Source organism: Bacillus rossius, chromosome 8 (assembly GCF_032445375.1).
Source record: "Bacillus rossius redtenbacheri isolate Brsri chromosome 8, Brsri_v3, whole genome shotgun sequence".
In the NCBI taxonomy this organism is placed as follows: domain Eukaryota; kingdom Metazoa; phylum Arthropoda; class Insecta; order Phasmatodea; family Bacillidae; genus Bacillus; species Bacillus rossius.
The window spans coordinates 67,329,368-67,348,501 of NC_086336.1; the positions used below are offsets into that span (position 1 = coordinate 67,329,368).

Genomic DNA, 19,134 nt, shown 5'->3' on the forward strand with positions numbered 1-19,134 from the left:
TGACATTGCTTTGGTTCAGTTCAGTGTATGTTGTGAGGAGGGAACGGCTTAAAAATTAACTATTCTTTCCAAATGATGGTATGTATTTTTGTAGGTAGGTCATTTCAAAAATATTTATTTATTCTTATCTAAAATCTTTTAAAAAGTAGTTCAGTCCAAAATATTTGAACTACAGGTGAAGCCATTTAAAAAAAAATATTTTACCATCCCTAAAAACATACTTTTGGTGGTGTTTAAAATAGGCTGCAAGTATCTTTGAAGTATATTCAATTTTTTTAAGTGTGTCATGCATGTACTAAAAGATAAAAATATTTTTTTTCTTTTATTTTACTTGAATATGATTTATAAATTATAAAAAAGTTGGAATTAAAAGTTTTTAATATTGAGGTTTGACTGAACAGGTTTATTAGTTTAATAACTTAATTCTAGATGCACATTAGTTTTACCTAATTACATACTACTTACTAATACCAAACAGCATATAAATTGTGCCATGTTTTTGTATAGGTGCCATTTGTTGTTAATGAAGGTGAAATGGTATAAAAGAGCAAAAGTTAATTGAATTGGCACATGCTAAAAGGGCCTCAGTTACAAAAAATGGCAACGTGAGTAAAGCATGAAAATCACATGTTACAGGATAGCTTCAACTATCTATGCTAAAAAGGGATTGAGTCACACGTGCGGGGTAGTTAATATTAGCTAGGGGAATTATTAATGTATGCTAAAAGGTTTACTTAGAGACAGTTTTATTAGTTTTTCTCAAAACTGGGTTGCTTGGACTGAGGCCCTTTTAGCATGTTCCGAAACAATTACTATAAAGCATTGCCATTGAAGAAGGGAATTGCATTTCACAACTCAATAGCTTCTACCCTGCTTCTGCACGTGACATACCAGACAACTTGCACCACCATGCTGATAAAGGAAACGAATGGTAGATGAATAGCATTACGCATTAGGAAAATAATAGTCATGCAAACTAGAATAAAACTTGAGTTCAAATAACCATAAACTATACCTACTCAAATACTTCTGTTCATGCCTTGAATAGTGCCACTATAATTCTCAGTATATTACAGGAGTTAATTAAGTCTACGATAAAGTATGAATCACTATTTATCAGAGAATGCACAAATTAAAATTAAATTATTTTAAAACCCTTTGGCACATTCAACTTAACGCACATAAAAAAAAACTCATTGAAGTTACTGGCCAGTTGCAAACTATTATAGAATGCCCGTTCTCAGTAAAATTACTAAAATTCTTTCCTTCCGCCAATACCACAGTGTCTAAACCATAATGTTTGCTTCCGAATTATAAATATAATTAAATATAATATAATTATATAATATAATAATTATATAATTATAGTTCTGAAATAATTACTACAAATGGATTATAACTAGGTAAATTAGGTTAAGCATGCAACTGCTCTGAAGCAAAGCACTACCATCAAGCGATCGTGCACATCGTACCTTGTTCTGATCCGCGTCGGCCAGAGGGTTAGTTGTGATGTTCATTTTGTTACCCTGCTGGTAGCCGTTAAGAGGCAGCGAGCCGTTTAGCAAGTTTGTGGCGTATGCGTTAGGCGGTGTTATGGCTGAAGGCGACTCACCCAGTTTGTCGTGCTGGCCGTCGCGTTCTGCAACAAACGAAACTCGCTGGTGAGTCGAGACAAGCGACCGCACGCTACACCGATCAAAACACTCATACCGTCACCTGAAAGTACGAGTTCCGCTGTCGCGCCACGGTGTAAACGACGCAAAAGTGCGCTTTGTCAAAACTTCGAAACCGGACTTGCAAACAGGTTCTCAAGATAAACCAAAATGCAGTTTTGTGTATTTAAACCATTCTGGACTATTGATTTAAATGATTTAATCATTAACCTAGCTAACAAAATACTGAAACACTGTTTATTGTAATGTTGTAGAAATACAAAGAATAAAATTATCTAGATTGCCCTGGTTTCAAAAACTATTACTTTCAGTTGACAGTACTAACATAAAGAATGAAATGACTTATCATAGTTAAGCTAAGCCCACCTTCATCACTTTATATAGCTACAACATGAAATAAAATCAAAATTAAAATTACTTAATCATCTCCAAATCTGTATATGTATACAGATTACAAAATCTTTGACAATAGCACTACAATCTTCCCTGCACTTCAATCATAAAAAGAGGTAAAAAAAAAAAAACAAAAAAAACAATAAATACAGTCCATAATTTAACTACACAGTAACACACTACCCAAAATCATTTTTTTTTATTTTGGTTATTTTTGAGGTTCCATTTATTTGTAGATTTGCTGTTTTAAAATGTTTACTATTTAATACTGTAAATAACAGGTATCATTAAGACGGTATAGCTTTTGAAATCAGTGGCATATGAGTGACCTTTTATTTTAAACTAACCTGGATCAACTAAAAATACTGGAGCGCAGTAACGCACCTGGTGGTCAAGGCCAACAGCCAACAAATTCACCAAAAAAAAAAAATCTAAATGTGAGTGGCTGGACGTGCCAAACCACATAATGCTATGTAGTAGTGGTGCACCGATATGACTTTACCGATTACCGATTCAATTACCGATTATGAGAGCAATAATCGGCAGATACAGATTCAGTTACTGATTATAATGAAGAAATTTTTTTAAGTGTAATAATGCACACAAAATTTTTTATTCCCATGTGAATTTAATAACAAGATTAGGTAAAATTGAGAATACAGTTATAATAACAGTATAAAAATATATAAAATACACTATTAAGTCATTGAAAGGGGAAATTAAATTAACTTATATTTAAATATTTGTTATTGTAAACAACTTGAACTACAGTCTAATAATTGTAATTTACAATGGGTAAGTTTTTGTTGCGGAAAACTAGCATTATTATCGACTATCACATAAGGTTGCATCAAAAAATTACCGTTTAACAATGTAAACATGCTGCTTTATTTTGTTCACTTGAGTTTATAGAAAAATGTTTCCACACTTCACTTTTTTTCTCCCTACTCGCCATCTCACTATAATTATATAAAAATTACTAAAAACCAATTCTAGCACATGTGATTTTATTTATGTTGACTGAATATATAAAATTATAAATACTTTTTCACTTTTCACGTCACATACAAATAACAAACGGATAATGTTACCAAAGACGCCCCTAACGAGTTTGTAAAACGCAGTGATAAAAACTAGAAGGTATCGGGACCACGATTTTGAACCGCTACTACGACTCGAAAAGATTGATTGTCATAGAATCCACTGCAACTGTTTGTGGTATTTTGATTGCGTGCCATCTATTTTACTTCTCTGGTTATACGTAATGTACAAGGCCACTAAACAAAAGACGAAACGTAAATAAACGTGTAGGAAAAATGCATTTTTTATTGTTTGAGGCAATGAGATTTATTAAACTTAACGAAATATCTGTAATTATGATATGACGCAGTTAGATTAATTTTGTAATATATACAAATATTACCGTATTTCGTCCTAAAATGTGTAACAAAACATTACACTGTAAAAACCTACTTAATTACGCCGGGACGTAAATAATCGGCAAAGTAATCGTTAAGATAAACGGATGGTACGTTAAGACGCTCGTAGACTTCGTGCATTGGGGCGTCTGCGAGATCTGAGCAGCGATAAACATTTACATCATATTGTTGGAGAAATAAGAAGAAGGTGTAATGCGAATCCACCGAGTGATTTAAAAAAATCTGTACTTGTGTGTTTCATGCCCAAAAATTATTCTGAAATCATTAGGGATGTGTGAATCCTTGATTTTCAGTTTGGTTCGAATACGATTCGAATCCCTGGCAATATTTGAGTTATGAATCCAATTCCGAACATTAAGCACAGAATAATTAAAAATAACTGATTAATTTAAAAATAATGTGTGTTTTCTTTTTTCTAACTGTAACTACTGGCAATTATTTATTACACTAAGATTGAAATGTTTATAATTATGTAAACTTAATTAATACTAAACACATTAAAATATAAAAACCAAAACATTCAATTCTCCAACTCAATCGTAATAAACTGCACGCCACAGGGAAATCTCAGTTTTATAAAAGTTTTAGCAAACGAAACCATTTTTTCTCCAATAAATAGCTAAGACTTTTTTTCTTGTAGGTATGTAATTGTTTTTAGTTTATAGTTTGCTATACGACGAAATTCGTAATTATAGTTTAAGCTCTCGAAAACTCAAAATTCTTTTAATGTCACTGTGTTAATTATTCAATTTACATATCTTTCTTTGATACATCATATTATAAATACTTACGTAATAGTAGCCTAATTTTATTTTTCGCTGCTACATAGTATTTTTGAGCCGTATTACATTGATTTATAACTTTTGTGAATATTCGTAATACTGTTCGAATCCATGTACATACAACGATTCCGGGTTCGGGTAATTGTGGATTCGAACCATACCCGAAAATATCGGGTACTCGCACATCCCTAGCAAAACATGTGTTTCGACTATTATCACACTTCTAAAAACACAGTTAAAAAACAGAAGTATTTATCTGCCCTCTGCATATTCTTAAAGGTTTTTTGTTCATAAACAGACACCACTCTGGTATCTCTGCACCCCGCGCGTGTGCCCCGGCAGGCAGGGCGGGCTAGGGGGCAGCGACCTGGGGAGCGGCGGTCGCGCGCGGCCCTGCGACGGCGCAGCAGCACGGCGAGCAGCAGCAGCGCGCCGAGGAGCAGCAGGCCCCCGGACACGGCCCCCACCACCAGGAACAGCCGGCCGCCGGGGGCGGAGGGCTGCGGGCTGCCGGCCGCCCCCACCATCACCACCTGCGGCCGCTCCGTCGGGCTGCCTGCGCACACACACCGCCACGTCACAGCTGGTCACGGCACAACCGAGGTCGTCACTCGTCAGCACGACAAAAAAGGAAGAACAATCAACAAAGAGGCCGCAAAATCAACTGAAAGAAAGCAAAATTTGGGAAGCAGAACGAAAAGGAAGCACATTTTGGAAGCACAATCAACCAAATGAAGCACAATCAACGAAAAGGAAGCACATTTGGAAGCACAATCAACCAAATGAAGCACAATCAACGAAAAGGAAGCACATTTGGAAGCACAGTCAACCAAATGAAGCACAATCAACGAAAAGGAAGCACATTTGACAAAGAGCACGTGATAGGATGTCCATCTGCTCCCACCAGGATTCAATGACTCCAACAACAAACATTAAACTATGTTCGGGCTTCATGACTTAGGCCCTTGTTCGGGCTCGTGCGATTTTTGTTAGTTGTGTCGGCAGTGTTCAAGATGATGCCAGCGGGTGTGTAGCTACTGTTCTTTGTGTCTGACATTTATATTTTTTTTTATTATTGTAGTTTTACTTCACCAGTCAAATTCTCATTACCAAAATGGTCCTCCGGGAAAAAAAAATCATCTACACAGTGAACAATCGTACACTTGTATTTTACTCGCAAACATAATATACAAAACCTGACATAAAAAAAGAGCAACAAAATTCAAGATACATAAACAAAGGGAAAATTTACACTATTGGTGAAAACGTTTGATTTTAATGACCCAAATTATTAATGTGACCCATATGCAAGAGCGACAATTCTGCACGTAAATAAAGCAATACCAAGCTGTAACAAATGTCCATTAAAAAAAAATTTTTTTTTCTGGGCAGTAATATTAGTATTAAACATGGTTAAAACAACACATGTTTTGGCCATAAAGATTGTAAAAGAAATCACGGTAATTAAAACAGTAAACAGAGCAGGGTCATTTAACTGGATCCAGTATCACTTTTTCGAACAGTAAATGAACAGAGTCGAATGACACATGGCAGTGGTTCGGTGTGACTGAAGACCACCTGCGTGGAACCATTTCAACTTGCTTCCCCTCACATTTAGGCTGTGTCCTCAGACCATCACTTTGATGCTCAGGAGCTAAAACTTAAATACATAGTTTGATGAGATCCATAAAAATAAATGCAGTATTAGGATTGTTCCAAAAAGGTTTTTATGCATATTGCAACAGCCATTTTTTGTAATTTTAGTTTGTACTGCCAAACATTTAGGATTTTATCTGTTTTCAACAGAAGCGCCGATAATTCGAAGGATCGGCCAAATCTAGTTTCTGCCGACCTGACTCGGCACAACTCTTCAGTTGATGGGGGAACACAATCGCATCCGTGTCGTGATCACGCTCGTCAGCCGCCGACGGCACGGCAGAAGCGACACACTGGACTCGGACGGAGGGCCGGGACTCACCGAGGGTCTTGTTGGTGAGGATCGCGCTGAAGTCGGAGGCGCCGCCGATGGTGAAACTCTGTATCTTGATGTCGTAGGCGGTGTCGGGAGCGAGGTGCGTGATGTTGAAGGAGCGCGCGCCCTGGCCCTCCACCGTGGCCTTGACGTACTGGCCCGCGCTGCTGGTCGCGCGGTAGTACACGTAGAAGCCGTCCACGCGGCCGGACGCCGCCAGGAACTGCAACACCACCCCTCGGCGTGAGGCACTCACCGGGGTCGCCTGCCGACCGCGGAAACAAGCATCGGCACAGCTCACAACCTCAAAAAATTTTAAAAATTTACTACACCATACTAAACACTCAACCTAGAATTTAAATAGCCAACCTAAATTGAATTGAGGGTTCCCGAGAGTTATCAATATAATTTGGGAGTGAAAAAACACAAATGTGCTAGCTTTGGGCTACCTTTAAGCTACCTAGATGCTGCGTAGTTCGCACGTTAAGATAAAATCTTTTCGAATGGTATAAAACTCTTGTAAATGCCTCATTATTTAATAAATGGGAGTGAAAAAACCCTGATGTGCTAGCTTTGGGCTACCTTTAAGCTAGATGCTGCGTAGTTAGCACTTTAAGATCAAATCCTTTCGCAAGGTATAATAACTCTTGTGACTGCCTTCGTTGTTTTATAAAGACCTAGTGTTGAAGTCATACACCAGAGAGGACTTGCCGAGAATGTCTGCGCTGCACGACGGAAGACCCGCCGCGGGGCCACGGGAGCAGGCGGAGCGGGCACTCACCTCCCAGAAGATCCGGATGGCCGTGGCGCCGACGGCCTCGGTCCGGACGAGCCGCGGGGTGCTCTCGAGGTGGGAGCCGCGGTGCAGGTGGAACCGGGCCGAGTTGGGCCCCAGCTTGTTGTCGTTGTTGGAGTACACCGCCGCGATGCGGAACCTGCGGGCCCACGGCACGCTAGCAACGCGCATTCCACCCGGATGTTCCGACCATGGACGCACGAGCGGTACGTTTCCATGTCGGTATACAGTATTTTTGAGTTGAGCAAACTTAAGAAACACTACGTAGTTAACATGGTTAATTATACTCGATTTTGAGTATAAAGCGCTCAAAGGTGTCAAAACACGGTAGGATAATGGCCCAAATATGTAAACTGACTGAAAACACATCTGAAACAAAGATGACAAGCCACAACAGCATGGGTCGGTGTGAAGAAAGCAGAAGCAGGGCAGGCGCACCTGTAGGTGCGGTCCGGCTCCAGGCCGTCCACCTCGTAGCTGCAGACGTGCGGGGCGATGTCCTCGTTGCTGGTCTTCCAGCGCGAGCTCTTGCCCTTGGCCCGGGCCCCGCCGCGATGCCGCGGCATCTCGCGGTGCTGCACCTTGAAGAACTGGATGGGCAGGCCGCTGTTGGGCGGCACGCTCCAGTGCACCATCACCGACGAGTCCGTCAGCCGCGTGATGTTGGGCCGCGACGGCGGGATCATCACCGCTGCAACGCAACCCCCTCGCCGATCAAGGTCGCCGGCGCACAAATTTACCAATTTTGGAATAAAACTACAGATTTGTCACAACAAATAAATGCACGGATACGATCTAGTAATCAGGGCCGGATTTAGAGGTCTAGAGGCCTCGGGGCAACAGAGGAGCGGAGGCAGCCTGGTCCCAAATTATTTTCCAAAAAAAAATGAACAATTTTTTTCAGTCGAGTTTTCCAATAAATACTTTATTGTGAAATCAAGTAGATTCTCTTAGTATTTATAAAAACATACATAAATATAATCGGAGACAAGAATTATATGAAATTATTGTGGGGGCCCTCCGTTTGTGGGGGCCCCGGGGCTTTCGCCCCGGTTGCCCTCTCCTAAATCGAGCCCTGCTAGTAATGTACAGTAATGTAATCGTTAGCTTTAATAAGTAAGTACTTATAAGGATAAAGGTCTAGTGTCAGGTGTTTTCAAAAACTAAATACATAATAACTAAATAATTTCTTTCCAAACAATGTTGACAGCTTTTATCTCACGAGACAACGCAAACAGATTTTGTTTGTAAGTCACACGCGGAAGGGCTGCATATAGCTTGTCCATGGGAAAAGCAATTAACGCTCAAATCCATATTCCTTCAACATTTATTTATTGTCACCGGAAAAGATAGTTTTGCTGGGAAATAAAGTCGTTCAATTTGAAACGCTAGTTCTGGTATAAATGGAACCAGGGGAATCAAAACGACTTCTCCAGTTAACATTGGTCAGAATTAGGCACTCAAATAAAAATGTTTTTAATGATTTTACTTGCAGGCGTATAACATTGCATAATTTCAGCAGATTAAGATTATGTAATAAAATAAGGTAAATAAATTTAACTGGATAATACCATGTCGGTCAAAATAGTAGCTTCACAAATAACTCATTATTTTTAAACTAATTTTGAAAGGAAAAAATGGTTACTGTGGGTCATCCTTACAAGATTAATGCACACTTTTCAGCAAGCCATTTTAAGACTTAAAATTCTGTAGTACCTACATTAATTTGATGTATCAGTCATGTATATGTCAGCATAAGCCATGTAAGTGTCCTAAAAACTTAATTTTACAACTTCATTAAAAAAAATTGAGATTATTCTACTGTCTGTAAATTTAATATGGATGTATGATACGCGTAAACATTCCAGAAGAAATTCCTTAATGATAATGAAAAATTGCATCAAAATACATTGTGTAGTTTAGGAGAAGTAAGTGAACAGACAGACATAGAAGGTAACTTATTTTTCAGATACTTTATACATTGAAAATAGTAAAAAAAAAAAAAACTCTACTAATTAATGCTTATTTTTAATAATTCTAACAAAGTAAAGACCATCTTTCAGGACTATCGAAAGGACAGACTTGTTAATATTCTAATGAAATTGGTTGCTTTTTCTTCATTACTTCTAAAATGTATATTAACGGAACGGCAACATTTCTCTACAGCCACAGCCTTGCAGAAAGCATCAGCACAAGAAAATTAAATGAACGTGACAAATTCATTTGAATATTTTTCACACTAAAAAAAAAAAACCCCTACTATTTTAGCATTACTCTCACACGGAAAACATTTTCTTGATTAAAAAAAAATTAGTTTTTATTGTATTTTACAAACTCAAAGATATTTTCAATATTATTTCAAGAACCATACGTTAAGCCTACAGTAGCCTTACGTACAGCCAGCAAACTACAGCGTGTATACTCGAACACAAGCACGACGGACGGGCGGAGGGACTAGCGACTCACCGTTGCCCTTGTGCTTCCTGCGGCCCTTGCCCTTGTGGCCCGCGTCGTGCCTGCCGGAGCCCTTCGCCCCGGACACGGCCGGGGGCAGGGGGGCCGCCGCCTCCACTGCAACACAGCGCGGCGCTAGAGCCCAGCACACGCCAGTCGACGACTAGCTTCCAGGGAAGACGACCCCTCGTCAAGCAAGCTTCAGTACTGTTTACACCTCGGTCATTCAAATATACATCTACTGTCCTTACAGCAAAAGTTATTATTATTGCACAAATATTGGAACCATGTTACTGTCAAAAAAATATTTTTCAAATGTTTGGAATAACTATAACATAATATATTCACCTGAAAATAATAAGATTAGAATTTCTCATTGAAAGACCAGCCAAATAATCGAGGATCGTCGTACAACCGAGAGCTAAATATTTTTAAAAAATTTTTACAAAAAATTATTTAATTGAATAAAATGTTTAAATATACAAAATTTGATATGTTTTTTTTAAATTTATATTTAAATAGATGCATTATTAGTAACGTTCCATATTAGACAATAAATTTTTAATTCTCGCAGAGATTTGGGCAAGAAAATAAATGAAAGTTTTTTGTTTGTGTGTGATTCTGTGCAGTGACTTCCTACTAAGCAAGGGAAAGAAAAGGTTATTTAGTAACTTGCATTATCAGGGGTCATCTTGCATTCCGGGTCGACCATTGTCACGGTGTCTTCAGTTCAAAAAAATGTTTCAAAAGTCCTTAAATAAACAGAAACCGTGTTGAGGTTACGACATTGTAATTACAGCATCATTTATTCTAACATGCATTTTTTTTCCCCCTTTCACTTTAGTTTGCAGTCACGCATCAGGTAAACATAAATACAGTAGAATACCGGTACAACGTACCTCATTATAACGTATATTTCACTTTAACATATTTTTTTTAAGTCCCCGCCAAAAATCGTATCTTCACCATGCAAAACTGTTTCAGTTTAAAGTATCATATTTTCACTATAACGTATAATTCTACTATTAGCGTGGCATTACTACACCAAAATTTACTTAAACTGGTAAATAAATTTCCAGCTAAATGATTAATGTTGTAGAACAAGCATACACAAATACCACCGCAACAAATTATCTAACCTCTAAACCCTCAAAACAAAGTTATGAACAGTTGCGCGCACTACCATAGATTATACCGTACGTAGTATGCGACGTGAGCAACACAACACTGTTCAATACATCGAAACACGGAAGTTTGAGAGAAGTATTAATTATTTAGACAAAAGTGTTACGCTACGCTAATATACTGTTTGTCGTCTGTGCCGGGATTGTTTATTGTTATTGTTGAGTTTATTTTCAGGTTACGTTATTTAGACACCGCATTGTATTTGTGCTACAAAATGAGATAAAGGGGGATAAAAAGAAACGAAAGCAATTCACGCTTAAGGAAAAAGTGAAAATACTCAGAGAACTAGACAAAGGGAATAAACAAGTCGCAGTTGCGAAGACATAATATGAGATAGAACATTTTGTTCAACAGAGCATCATTCAAGCTCAAAAACAAACTGAAATAACAGATTTTTTTATAAATAACTAAACTTAAGTTATACAAACACACCATTGTATAAACTGAAGTCAGATGTTGGCCAAAAAATAATGTATTTTATAATATCGCTATTTTTGTATTTTTTAATATTTTTTTTCTTTTCATAAAGATAATATGTATGTATGTTTCAGTACTAAGTACTTTCAGTACTAAGTACAAAAATTTGAGGTCCCTGTAAGTACTTAGTACTGAGATTCTACTGTAAGTAGTTGGAGACTGTTCACTTAAATCATGTGTAAATTATCTGAGAAAAGGTTTTAATGATTCGTAATACAAACAAAAAATTTGGTTCGCCCAGTAGTTGCAGACACCCTGGAAACGAGCAAACCACGTTCTAATCTGAACAAAATCTTGCGAGACGCGGTGCCGGGACTCACCGTCGGGGTCGGCGGGGAAGGGGCCGGCCCCCGGCTGGGACGTGACCTGCTTGGGCACCACCTGGAGCGTGGCCGAGCCATAGGCGGAGCCCAGCTCGTTGCTGGCGAAGCACTGGACGATGCCCGCGTGCCTTTTCTCTATCCGCTCCAGCCGCAGCCTCCCTCCTGCACACACACACAGCTCCTGACCCCCCCACGGCCCAACTCTCCAAACAAGAACGATAGCAATTACAATTCACTGTTACTTACCAATTATACATTCAACTGGCGGCAGTACCCGGCGTTGCCCAGGCCAAACACACGGAGCTTTATTGTCTGCGAGTTAAAGTTAAACTGGATAGCGCTATACGACAGTGTGTTGGACATAGAGAAATGTCACACAATTACTGTTTGTATGTTTATGATCTATGATTTTTTTTGTTCACCCATGGCGATCGGTTATTTATTATTTATTATTAATTATAAATTATTAAGACCATCAATCGAAATAAAAACTATCCTATCTCTCAAGTTGGAAAAAATTACACATAAATGCCAATTTTCATCGAAATCGGTTGACTTGGTGAAGAGTTCACTGGAAACAAACATCAGGGCACTGCATTTATTTATATATTAAGAGTTTAATGTTATCTAATTCAGAACCTAAATGAAATAATTAAAACATAAACATATTAATAAGAGTTTTATCAGTAATAAGATTACCTTTTATTACCCTAATTATTAGATTATATTAAGGATTTATTATTTTATATAGTTATTCTGCAGTGTCTAATATTAAATATTAAGTTATTTCTGATTTGGGTATTCTTTATAATATTTTTAATGTTTGTGCCAGCATACGCGGCTCTACATAAGATGTTAATTAATATTTTTGGTTATTTCAGACCTCGACACTTCTCCCGACACCTTGGACGCAGTGGCTCCCCTTAAACGTTTGGAATACATTTAGGTACTTAAGAGTTTTATGTTATTGCATTATTGGTAAGTTAAGTTTTTATCTTGTGGTTTAAGGAACGCAGCCACACATTTACTCATTAATTTGTTTATTACAGATTCCCGCTAAGGGAAACATTTAAAGGGGAAAAATTAAAAACATTTTGCTCTTCTTCCATAAACACAAGTGATTTTATTCTTTTAATCATCTCAGTTACACTTCGTGAACTCCTAAGATATGCAAAAAAAAATAATTATTGTTACTATCCTATTTTTTGGGTAATAATCTTATGCTATAATTATAACAATGTATAATTAATTATTTTATAATAATTAATAAAAGTAAAATAACACTGATTTATTTCATAGCCGTATAGCATGAAGTCCACTAGAATGTGAGTACAACTTAACTACATCCAAGGTTCGATTAGCTCCAATTATCTTCGAGATGTAATTTGTCCAATTCAATTGACAAAATAGATTGAAAGGGTTAAGATGCTGCTCTCTAAGTCCCTAGATAAACACTTGTTTATTTCCAAACAGTTCCAACGATACTTGTATTGCGACGCGACGGGCGAGTACCTGAGACGCGGGCGTGGGAGTCGTTGTCCAGACTCTCCCCGTTCAGCACCCAGGACAGTCGCGGCGCGGGGCTGCCCCTCGCCTCGCACGCCAGGGTGACCTCTCCCCCCTCCTCCACCTCGGCGTTGCCCGGCTCGCGCGTGACCACCGGCGCCTCTGTGGGCACACGCAACCAGCGCTGCACGCTCGCCTCCGCGCGCCGGGGGCTACGGAGCTTTGAATATATATACTGTATAGAAGTCGCCAGCACAGGTTAAAATTTCTAATACGTTTTTGAGGTAGTTGGTTAATTCACTGCCGCAATCGCCACCATCTCTAGGGCATCGGCTTGTTGTGGTCCCCAGCGGACAAGTGTCGAACTCTTCAAACACCCCTTCCCCCTCCCGTTGAACGACCTTGAGCTGCAGTGAACGATAGGTAGGGGGTGTGCGGGGAATGACAGCGGGCGACAGTGCTGCGCTCTAACGTTTAAATAACAACTAAGACGATGCAGGGCGTTACGGCAGCGCCCTGCAGCGGTGAAGTTCCCAAGCTGCTCATCATACGCATCTGAAAAACATAGAGTAAATCCTATCCACTCGCGACTTCTATACAGTAAGTATATTCAAAGCTACGGAGCGAGGCGACGCAGTGGATCCCGGGTTCCCAGTCCCGGTCCGACATCACTCCAGTTGCGTGCTGGGGCTGTTCCCATCCCCACTATCCCTCAACTGCCTTGCTGCCTGTTTCCGTCTATACTGACACGTCCCGACAAGAAGAAATAAAAATTTTCCACCACAGTATTGTAAAACAAAACAAAAGTGTTCACACTTTAACTTACTTTGCAGTAATTTTAGTCAAATTTGAGAAATTTTGAAAGTTATGTTAAGGAGCAAGTGAAATATTTTAGTATTTTACTCATCCAATCTAATGGCCAGGTTGCTGAGATCATTCATGGGATTTTAAACCATCAGTGACAAGACATTTTATGTTCTCCCCCCCCCCCCCCTTTTAAAGAACCTTCTTCTTGCACGAACATTAAATTAAATAAATTATTACGTAAATAATATATTAGCCCAGGCCTGCAGTTTTTTACGGATAGTAACCGTTTTCACGGATATTTGATAAATAAAACAGATTTGTGCATGGGCCAGTATTTTCTCATTTAAATTCTGTTCCTGTAAATATTTACATTTTCCTATACTGGTAAAAAACACACGGAGAAGACGAACTGCAAAAATTCCCATTACAAGTGGCACCATGACACTTTGTCCAACGTTTCAAGCTTTTTATTCAACAGACCAAAAACATTTACCCCAAGGCAACATTTCACGTAAGAACTGAGGTAATATCTATAGCCTTGGGGTTAATGTTTTTTGCATGTTGAAACATCACAAGGGTCATGGCATTACTCTTTACTTGAATCGTTTGCCACTACAGGTTTTTAAAAGTAATGATTTACAAAGTAATTATTTTGACTTTGTGATGTGTTACAATGGAGAGAGAACAAAACGTATCACCGGGTAAATCATTACTAAAACAACATTAGCGTAAAAAAAAAATAGGATGAGTTAAAATGGTTGAGGTGCAACACAACAAAATTTTTCAGCTGCTTGTTCAACAATTCTGAAAATGTGACAAAGTGGGCTGAAAGATCTTCGACGGCACAGAAAAAAAAAAACAATAGTTCATAAGAGAAATAAAAGAGCTGTTTAGCAAAGTTGTTCTGTAATAAATACTATTTTGTCACAAACACTGAATGCAAAATTACATATGCAAAGAAGATACTAAGGAAGAACTTGATTTGCGAGAACAATAGATGGAATCATAAACGCTAGATGTCCTGTTGTATTGTAGAATGCTAAATTCTTCAGGTCTGACTTTCAAGCCAACTGATGATTTGCTGGAAGGGGGAAAATCACAAAATCCAAAGAATGATGTGAAATACATAACTTTAATAGTATAATTTATATTAAATGGTGATGAGTCGTTTTACTCATGACCGGATGTCGGGAGCACAGGTAATGCCATGGTGACGACAGCCGTTACGTTCTTATGCTTGCCGAGGTAGAATGATTCCACAATGGTTTACCATTGCCTTCCACAGGGTAAAGGTGAAATACCCAGTCCCGGACCCAGAGAGAAAGTCTGAAAAGCCCCTCCCCAGCTGAGAATTGAACCCTGGCCCTTGGTCCACCAGTCAGGCTGCTAGCCACTAGGACCAAGTGGGCAGATTTGCATTTAATAAACAAGGAAAATACCACAACTGCCTATCTTCGAAGTGAAAAACCTTCATCATAAATTTCATTTTCAAAGTTTGAGCAAATAAATTTAATGAAATCTGCTGTTTTGTTTACCAAGAAACGAAAATTTTATTCTACCAATATTAGATTTTTTTTTTTTACTACGGGCATGGACCTATTGTTTTACTATGTACAGTTAAAATTACTGTGATATCTAACCATGTAAATTTAGAATTCAAATGTTACTGGATCTTACAGTATTTTTAAATGCTACAAACAGGATTTGGAAACTGATCTTGGTGGCAGGCCTGGATTAGCCTAAAAATAATATGTAAAATATTGAACATGTTATATAAAAATTTATGTTTGCATAATAATGTAGTAAATGCATGATAAATACGTTAAAAATATGCGCAGAATCATAAAAGGATAAAGTATAAAGCAGCATGTGTAAAGTCTCTCCACAACAAAATACTTTTTGCTTATTACAGGATGTGTAAGTGAACCATGCGTACCAAGTGCACAATACTGTCGCAAATTTCCATTATGTAATATTAATCATAAAATATACACTTACAGTTATTTAAATGTAAATTATTTTGTTTGAAAAAGGAATAACCACATAATGTTTGCTTGTCTATTTAGTTGTTTTCGACGGCTTGGGGAACCAGGCACCTCGGGCAGCTCCTGTTAGTCGGGATATTGCATCGTCTGTTTGCGGGCAGGCGAGGCGACACGGAACACGAGAGTCAACTCGGGCGGCGGGGGAGTGCGGACCTTGCACGTGCAGCGTGGCTCGGTGGGTGAGTTCGGCGCCCACGCCGTTGCCCAGGCGGCAGAGGTAGGTGCCCTCGTCGGAGCGCCTGACCTCCCGCAGGGCCAGCCCCTCCGCCACCAGCCGCAGTCGCTCCGCGGGCAGCCCCGCCCCGAGCCTGCTCCACGACACGGATGGCACGGGCTCCCCGACCCCGCTGCACTCCAGCGTCACGTTCCAGCCTGCCGACACACCGCGCCGGCACGCCCTGCAGTCCCACACACACACACACTCACCCTGTATCCTGCTGCGTCACTGCTGACAGCCTGCAGACCGCACAGCATACGAACTTGCACTACAATGTCTATATTGCATGTGTACAAGTCGCCTGAACCAAACTGACTAGTTGATGCAAAATACGTAAAGCAAATAGATTCATTAGGGCTTAGTATCTTGTCAATAAATGGCTCATTAGAGAAGCTGAGCGGTGATTGGATGAGGATGGAGCAATGACAGAATGACGGAGAGCCCTGACAGGTAAGCCTAAATTTATTATTTTCCCCACCCTCCTGTTACTGCTTGTTGCTTAGAGGGAGTGTTTATTTTCCAGTATTGCTCTCACAACCTTACGCTCCCAATAAATAAATGAGTTACGAGGATTTATAATGCTTTCCTGCTAATGTGAACATTTCACAAATGACTTCTGGCAGTAAACTGACAACTACTGCACAAAATTGTACTTGTTCCGCCCTGACATTGACCACACATCAGGAATATAAGTTATCACACTTTAAACTCTCATATACATAAATAAAATGGCTGCTATTCCCAACACATGACGCTGATGCTGCAAGGGTTGAGGGTTGGATCCCAACACCCGGCACAGAGTCTGTTCTTGAGTGGTTCGGAGCCCACCATTATCAATGAGGTCTCGTCCCCAAAACCTCTGTTGAACCACATCAAATCAATCTTCCAAAATAAATCAGAAAGGATGTATTCCAGTCACATGGGGCAGGCGGCCAAGGGGCAGCACCCACCTGCCTGCACGGTGTAGTCGCTGGGGGGAGGGAACAGGAAGCGGGGCGGCTCCCTCCCCTGGTGGCCCACGCTCAGTACCAGGGAGTAGGGCAGCCGCTCTGTCTGGCCGGGGGCAGCACCCACCTGCCTGCACGGTGTACTCGCTGGGGGGAGGTGACAGGAAGCGGGGCGGCTCCCTCCCCTGGTCGCCCACGTGCAGCACCAGGGAGTAGAGCAGCCGCTCCGTCTGGCCGGGAGCAGCACCCACCTGCCTGCACGGTGTACTCGCTGGGGGGAGGGGACAGGAAGCGGGGCGGCTCCCTCCCCTGGTCGCCCACGCGCAGCACCAGGGAGTAGGGCAGCCGCTCCGTCTGGCCGGGAGCAGCACCCACCTGCCTGCACGGTGTACTCGCTGGGAGGAGGGGACAGGAAGCGGGGCGGCTGTCTCCCCTGGTCGCCCACGCGCAGCACCAGGGAAAAGAGCAGCCGCTCCGTCTGGCCGGGGGCAGCACCCACCTGCCTGAACGGTGTAGTCGCTGGGAGGAGGTGACAGGAAGCGGGGCGGCTCCCTCCCCTGGTCGCCCCCGCGCAGCACCAGGGAGTAGGGCTGCCGCTCCGTCTCACCGGGGGCAGCACCCTCCTGCCTGCACGGTATACTCGCTGGGGGGAGGGGACAGGAAGCGGGGCGGCTCCCTCCCCTGGTGGCCCACGCGCAGCACCAGGGAGTAGGGCAGCCGCTCCGTCTGGCCGGGGGCAGCACCCACCTGCCTGCACGGTGTACTCGCTGGGGGGAGGGGACAGGAAGCGGGGCGGCCTCCTCCCCTGGTGGCCCACGCGCAGCACCAGGGAGTCGGGCAGCCGCTCCGTCTGGCCGGGGGCAGCACCCACCTGCCTGCACGGTGTACTCGCTGGGAGGAGGGGACAGGAAGCGGGGCGGCTCCCTCCCCTGGTCGCCCACGCGCAGCACCAGGGAGTCGGGCAGCCGCTCCGTCTGGCCGGGAGCAGCACCCACCTGCCTGCACGGTATACTCGCTGGGGGGAGGGGGCAGGAAGCGGGGCGGCTCCCTCCCCTGGTCGCCCACGCGCAGCACCAGGGAGTAGGGCAGCCGCTCCGTCTGGCCGGGGGCAGCACCCACCTGCCTGCACGGTGTACTCGCTGGGAGGAGGGGACAGGAAGCGGGGCGGCTCCCTCCCCTGGTCGCCCACGTGCAGCACCAGGGAGTAGAGCAGCCGCTCCGTCTGGCCGGGAGCAGCACCCACCTGCCTGCACGGTGAAGTCGCTGGGGGGAGGGGACAGGAAGCGGGGCGGCTCCCTCCCCTGGTGGCCCACGCGCAGCACCAGGGAGTAGGGCAGCCGCTCCGTCTGGCCGGGGGCAGCACCCACCTGCCTGCACGGTATACTCGCTGGGGGGAGGGGACAGGAAGCGGGGCGGCTCCCTCCCCTGGTGGCCCACGCTCAGCACCAGGGAGTAGGGCAGCCGCTCCGTCTGGCCGGTCAGGTAGTTGGTGGCCAGGCAGCCGTACCGCCCGGAGTCCTCCAGCGTGACGTTGGACAGCACCAGCGCGCCCGTCCGCGCCGACGGCCTCACTGTGACAAGCACCCACACCGTACACAAACACATGATGCAGACAATTCCTACCTCCCGCCACAAAGCTAGTACTGGTGTTTTTAGATGTTATAAAAATTTGTTTGCAAATAATAAAATAGATAGTACATAAATGATTGGTTAAAAATATTTTATATTAATAAGTAATTCGAGAGATATCATAAAAACCAACAACATATTAACTATAGAAATTTTTAAGAACAAAGCAACATATGATATACCCTCAACAACATCGCAGCAGCGATATTCATGAACCAATAATTGGCCAGTTTTTTCATCATATAAGCAGTTATACCTTTCAACCATAAAATTGGTGAAATTGGTGACACGCTACACAATTTTAATGCCAATTTTACAAATTTTATTTTTTGTTCTAAAGGGTTTGTAATAACAGTCTTACAAGTTATTTTTGTAAAATAATAATTGCAAGAAGCATATGGACAATCCACATGGTGTGAGATCCTGCCTCAAGACAGCAAATACAAAAACTATGTCACTGCATATAAAATCTACGGGCTGGCATAAAGT

The 19,134-nt window shown here is 41.8% G+C and overlaps 1 protein-coding gene across 2 annotated transcripts in view; it reads right to left on the reverse strand.

The window, feature by feature from the left end:
* LOC134535168 (interference hedgehog-like) overlaps nt 1-19,134 on the reverse strand; it is a 45,443-nt gene that overhangs the window by 3,214 nt on the left and 23,095 nt on the right. Inside the window, exons 5-14 of one of the 2 annotated variants that reach the window (XM_063374173.1) lie at nt 18,384-18,587; nt 16,006-16,224; nt 13,007-13,162; nt 11,492-11,656; nt 9,522-9,626; nt 7,494-7,746; nt 7,041-7,194; nt 6,266-6,482; nt 4,655-4,843; nt 1,473-1,639 (exon numbers count right to left, since the gene is read on the reverse strand). In XM_063374173.1, coding sequence (XP_063230243.1) covers nt 1,473-1,639; nt 4,655-4,843; nt 6,266-6,482; nt 7,041-7,194; nt 7,494-7,746; nt 9,522-9,626; nt 11,492-11,656; nt 13,007-13,162; nt 16,006-16,224; nt 18,384-18,587 — 1,829 coding nt within the window. Of the gene's footprint in view, nt 1-1,472; nt 1,640-4,654; nt 4,844-6,265; nt 6,483-7,040; nt 7,195-7,493; nt 7,747-9,521; nt 9,627-11,491; nt 11,657-13,006; nt 13,163-16,005; nt 16,225-18,011; nt 18,588-19,134 lie in introns of both variants that reach the window. The other variant, XM_063374172.1, reaches the window with a different exon arrangement.